Genomic DNA, 6,052 nt, shown 5'->3' with positions numbered 1-6,052 from the left:
TCCAATTCTATAAACCCTCTCTCAAACCTACTCTGGCCAGGTTAACCACTTTTCTGACCTTCATCACCATAGATTAGTTTTGTCTGCTTCAAAATTTTATGTAAATGGGATCATACAATCGATATGTTTTTGTATTTGACTTGTTTTCCTTAACATGTTTTGAGATCCGATCAAGTTAACATCTGTAGCAATATGTGTTTTTAAAAAATTTATTTGTTTAATTGTTGAGTAGTATTTCTATATATATATAGATATATATTACAACTTATATATATACATACAATATATATATACATATTACAACTTATCCATTCTACTGTTGTTGGACATTCAGTTGTTTTCAACTTTGGGCTGTTACGAATAAAGCTACTGTGAACATTCATGTACGTGTCTTTTGGTGGACAAGTCTTTGAGGATAGAATGAGCCGTGGAACTGGTGGGTCTCTGTCTTTAAACCAGGCTCTTTTGTCCTATGGTGCCTCTTTCAAAAAATCCTGACACATATTACAACTGAGATAAGTCAGGGGTGATTATCCACATAGCACTAAGCTTCTTACCTGTCGGAAACACTTCCCATGACTTTTTATTAATTATATTCAGGGGTGTGTGTCATTTAACAATTTGATACTGTGGGATGACAGGCCCAAGCAATTCAAAATTATAATCTAAAGGGGCTCTGCCTGTTGAATGAACCATGATCAGTCATCTCAAAAATGGTCATCTGAGCCAATAAGAAAATGTTATTCTATTTGTTTCAATCATTGAACTACAGAAGCATGTCCAGGACACATTTTTTTTCAGCGACAATGATCCTTAGACAATTGCTTTGGCTATTCCTATAAAATGCTGTAGCTATTCCTAATGTGTCATTTTCCCACTGATTTATATAATGCCAATGGTAAGTAACACTGACTGTTTGCTATAACCTAGTCGTGGAAGATTTTCTGACATAACTGTGTAGTGATTTTTTTCCTTTTTACAGGAACACATAGGGTTAATAAGCTCTGACCATTAAACAACATTCACCAAATTCTGTGTACTGTTTTCCCAAAAGATAAATTATGCTGAAGGAGGAAAAATGTAATCCCTGCAGATTCTCTTGCCCAAAAACTTCTTGTCTAGAACAGATGCTTGCTTGTTATTTGATATTTCTATGGGAGAATTTGCAAACATTTTCTTCAGTGTCCTGCATGAGGTAAGAAAAGCTCAGAGTCTGCCCCAGGGGAGGTAATAAGTGAGTTAGAACACCTTCCCCAATGGAGGCAGTGGGCCAGTTACTCTCCTAGACCACAGGGAAGGCTGCAACCTCCTTATGTCTGCCTCTAAGAACTCAAGAGGCTTATCGGCTGAGGGGGGCTGGGACCACCCAACTGTGGAAAAATAGAACTTTCACTAGAGAGATGGAGCATATGGGAAATATCTGAATCATGGTTTGAGTGGAAATGCAGAGACAACCACATCCATTTGGACACGTGCCTCTTAGTGTCCTGAAACATCCATCTCATTGCAATGAAAATCATACCAGGAATGGGAGGCAGCTCCCAATTTTGACTAAATTTTGAAATAGCATTAAATGATTTTATTTAATTTCCACTATGAGCCTAGTGATGCGGATATTATCATCATCCCCAATGTAAAAACAGGCAAACTGAGACTCTGCAAGATTAAGTATTTTGACTAAGGTCGCACAGCTTTAAGTGGCGAAATGGGGATTTGAATCCAGATTTGTAGCCCAACTCCAGAGCCTTACAGGGTCTGGAGAAGAGCTGGCTCCAATACAGGGTGACATCCTCCTATTCTCCTCCCCCCTACCTTTTAAAGTTTCATCTGAAAATGTCATGCAAGGTCACCTTTACCGCACAGAGGAGATGAAGAAACAAATAAATATGGGGGAGGAGGAAATGGAAAATAAAACTCCCACTGGGGTCTGGCTATTAATGTGTTTGCACTGTTCCTATACTTGAATAGATCTGGTTCTGAGTCTGCTACTGAAAAAGAACCAAAAATGACCTTGAATTGAAACTCCCGCATAGGAAGGTACCGTGATGAACTCAGAGAGACCACAGCACATCTCTGCAGAGGCTCTGAGCACCATCGTCATGGTTGCTTCCAGTTGGCTGCGGTGGGGGCTGGTTACGTGGTTTCAGTTCCGATGAACTACCTGACTGCCAACCCCAAGCCTGGGTTTTCTTGTCTATGGGATGGAGAGGATGGAAGGTGAGATGACCTTTCCAAGGGAGAGACTCTTCCATCAGTGACTTCTTAAGATGTGTTGCCTTTGTGGATGCAGAGCCCCAGTTAACACAGACATGGTCAGGGGAAGGGGGTTCTTCAGCAAATACCAATGTCAGTCAAGCCCTCCCCTCTTCCACCTCATCTCCTATTGTTCCCTCTCTTCTCTCTGCTTCAGCCACCTTTTGCTGTTCCTGGAACATGCCAGGCACACTCCTGCCTCAGAGCCATTGCACATGCTCTTTATTCTGCCTCCTAGCTGTCCTCCTAACTACCCCCATGGCTTGCTTCCTTTCCTCTCTCAGGCCTTTCCTCAAAGGTCCCCTTTTTGGCGAGACCTCTCCTAGTTAACTGTTACAGCCACAACTGCATTCTAAACTCCACCTACCCCTCAGCACACACACATGCTCCCTCTCCCCTTCCCACTTTTCAATTGTCTCCTCTAGCTGAAAGTTAGCTCCACAAGGGCAAGGATTTATGTCTGCTTGATTCCTGTCTATATTCCAGCACCTAAACTAGTGTGTAGCCAGTACTCAATAAAAACATATTGAAAGGCTTAGTGAGTGAATTAATGAATCCTGGCTCTGCCATTTAGTAACTAGGCAACCTTTAGCAAATTAGTTAATTCTTTTCTATACCTCATTTCTACTAGTGTAAAATTGGCATGATGATTCCCTACCCTCCTATTGTGAGTTTTAAACAAGGTTACAGAAGTATACTCCTAGCACAATACTTGCGTGTACTCAGTGATTTACTTTGTGAGTTCAATGAAAGTGATACACATAATAGTAGTAAAACATTTTTAGATTATTCATAGGAAATAATCTTCCGGGCACTGCCTTAAGTACTTTATGTACCTACTACATAGTAATGCTACTATTATTAACATCCTAAGAAATAAAGAAACTGTAGGAATTACTTGCCCAAGGCCACATGACTAGAAAATCACTGAGTCTAGATTTGAACTCAGGCCCCATCTGTTTTCAAAGTCCTTTACTTAACCCCTTCACCACACTGCTCCCCACAGGCAAGAAGAGATAATTTATATAATACAAGTGTAGAAAAAAAAAACATTCAAGTAGTGAAAACTTTACAAATACTTTAATTTTTAAACTCGTAGAATGTCTTTGTAGATCAACATGATAATAATTCAACTTCTAAAATCAATTGGAATATATAGATAGTGGCCAAATAGTATTCAATGAAATACTGTGGCCAGGAAATGCTACCAATGAGGAGATATTTGGAAACTGTGTTTTATTTAGACACAGTCTATATGAACTAATACATTTCCATTTTAAAATAGAGAGCAGTGTCATTTAGTTTCCAAAGATGAGTGGAAACAAAAACTAGGGCCATATAGACACACCCTAAACTGAGCACCTGCTTTTGAGCCTGCCTCAAACATTGTTATCCTGTTTTTCTTGTGAATTGGCTTCAATGACTTATGATTCCTGTGCATCTAGCATATCTCATAACCAGCAGTCATTCATAGTCTATTTTAATTTTGGTTGTTAATAAGCTTGGTTTCGCTCGTGAGAGAGAGCTCAGTGAGACCGTATCTTCTCTATTTGTGGTGCTGGTTCTACAAGTCACTGCATACCTAACAGGGAGGAATACACATACAAACTTTCCAAATCGTCTTTAAAGGTTTTCAGTTCCCTTTTTTCTTTTTTTGGTTTCTATTGCCTTCCCAGTAATGGCTAAGACATTGTCAGTTTGTGTTTCTTCTTGTGATTTCTCTAGAAGGTCTTGTGGTCCAGGCCTTCAGTTGGGACCCAGTATTAATTTCCCATTGACTTTAGCCTGGCTATTTTTCTTACAGGGAATAGAAAGCCATTTAAGCCAGCTCAAGACAAAGGGCTTTAGCATATTGTATTATGTTACATTATTTTTGAATGGTAAAGTAATGTTTGTGGAAATCCAAGAACAGAAGACATATTAATTCTTGGCTTCAAGGAGACCAGAGCTCAAAGGTTATTCTAGATTCAAGGAAGTCCCAAAGACTCCAGCAGCAGGAGTTCATGGATCTTATGATTTCTATGATTAAGCAACATGCTACACATCTACTTCTTCTGGTCCTAGTAGTAACTGATGGCTACTTTTGCTTCAAGCTCAAGGCCTCAAGAGAGAATCTGATTGATCCAGTTCAGGGAAGACTGTATCTCCCTGACCAGCCTGTGGATTGTGTACTGTTGATTCAGGTGTCTGGGCCACAACCAATCATTTATGCACAGAGGAGGTGAGGTGCTGAGCACTAAACATGGTTTCCTGGGCCTGCCCCTTTGGCAGGAAGTGTGGGCAGGGTGGATCCCCTTAAAAGAGGCTGTGGGTGGGTTGGCACAGTGCTGACCTTTCCAGAATACCATCTTGTAAGAGACTAAGGTGTTTCCCAAATCACACAATGGTACACCAAGGTAAGATGATATATTGACAAAGATAAACGTGCAACTCAGAAAGATATCTACAAAGCACATGCATGCATCTTTGCAAAGGCATGCTTAAAACATGAAACAAATTTCATTGTTTCTTTGTGATACGTTTTATCTAAAAATGTTTATTCTTTTGCCTGTTAAGTCAGCTTGTAAAGCCCTGTGGCTTTCTTAGTCAGGACCTCCAAGTTTTGGTGTGCAGATTACAGTCAGCACGATTCTACTTGATACCATTCACAGAGATTTCAATGTGATAACCAAACTAAAGCTGCATTCACCTAACTGCAGTGGCCCAGCTAGTTACTGAGGTTTTGTTGTGATTGTGTTGAGATGGTCAAACCCACTGATTGGGTAAGTATACACAAGTGACTAAGCATACACAATGCCAAGGGCCACAGCTTTAAACACAGGCAGAACCTCTTTGTGACTTCAGAGGTCCCTTGTGTCAAATATACGATGCCCATGGTGCCGGCAAGCTCTCCTCTGAGGACAGGCCCACAGACACCCAGGACCCTGAAGAATAAGGGACATACATTGGGAACATTTCGATCAGGATGGTAATGTTAAGGAGCATGGGTCAAGATCCAGGCCTGGCTGCACTGCTGCAATGAGTAGGAGAGTTTTGGTGGTGGTGGTGGGGACTGCTGATATAAGGGGATAAGGCATGACAAACTTGGCCTGCTAACAGTTCTGGAGGACACAACCCCCTTGACAAAGACCAAGTCCTTGTGCTTAAGGTAGTTCTCTTAAGATTATTTGAGTCACTACCCATGGCAGGCTTTGGTGGTGACCCCATCTGTATAAACTTTACTCTCTTTTTTGAGTCTCCAGCAGAAACCAGTCTTTCCTGATACCAGATGTCCACAGCATGCTAGCTGTGCTTCTCTATGACCCGCATCACTTTCTATCTGTGTTAACAATCTAATTTTTCCCACCCTCTGATGGAAATTTCTATTAAGACAAGATCAATGTCTGACTCCTGCCTGGTGTTCCTGCCATTTAATAAATATTTGTTGGGTAAATGGGAGTAGGGACCTAAATTTTAGCCTTTTAGTTACCGATTTGGCTGTGGCCATGTGTCTTCCTTCTTCTCTTTGCATAGTGGCCCAGAAGGGATAGTCTGAGATGAGATCATTGCTGATTGAAGCTAATTTTAGTGCCAAATTTATTTAAAATTTTCAAACGTAGGTACTGTGAAACATCCTCAGTATATCCTGTAATATATAGAAGGGTCCACAGGTACAGTAGATTACCAGCAGGAAGATGGAATTCCTAGTGGCAGATCAGGAAAGCTCCTTGAGTATGGAGAAAGAGCTGGAGGAGCAGGAGGAGAGAAGGGTAATAGCTAACGTTTATTGATAGCCTACTGTGAGCCAGGCCCTGTTATC

The 6,052-nt window shown here is 40.9% G+C and overlaps 1 protein-coding gene across 1 annotated transcript; it reads right to left on the bottom strand.

Moving 5' to 3' along the window:
* Window positions 1-1,954: 1,954 nt before the first annotated feature.
* On the bottom strand, window positions 1,955-5,764 carry LOC102516823 (talanin-like). Its single transcript, XM_014551728.1, is given in 4 exon segments — window positions 1,955-2,095; window positions 2,097-2,282; window positions 2,661-2,747; window positions 5,723-5,764. Coding segments are annotated over 4 exon segments (456 nt in total).
* Between the last annotated feature and the right edge of the window lie 288 nt (window positions 5,765-6,052).

The sequence above is a fragment of the Camelus ferus genome, chromosome 11, assembly GCF_009834535.1.
Source record: "Camelus ferus isolate YT-003-E chromosome 11, BCGSAC_Cfer_1.0, whole genome shotgun sequence".
In the NCBI taxonomy this organism is placed as follows: Eukaryota; Metazoa; Chordata; class Mammalia; order Artiodactyla; family Camelidae; genus Camelus; species Camelus ferus.
The sequence above is the reverse complement of the archived record's forward strand: the minus strand, read 5'-3'. Positions and strand labels throughout refer to the sequence as shown.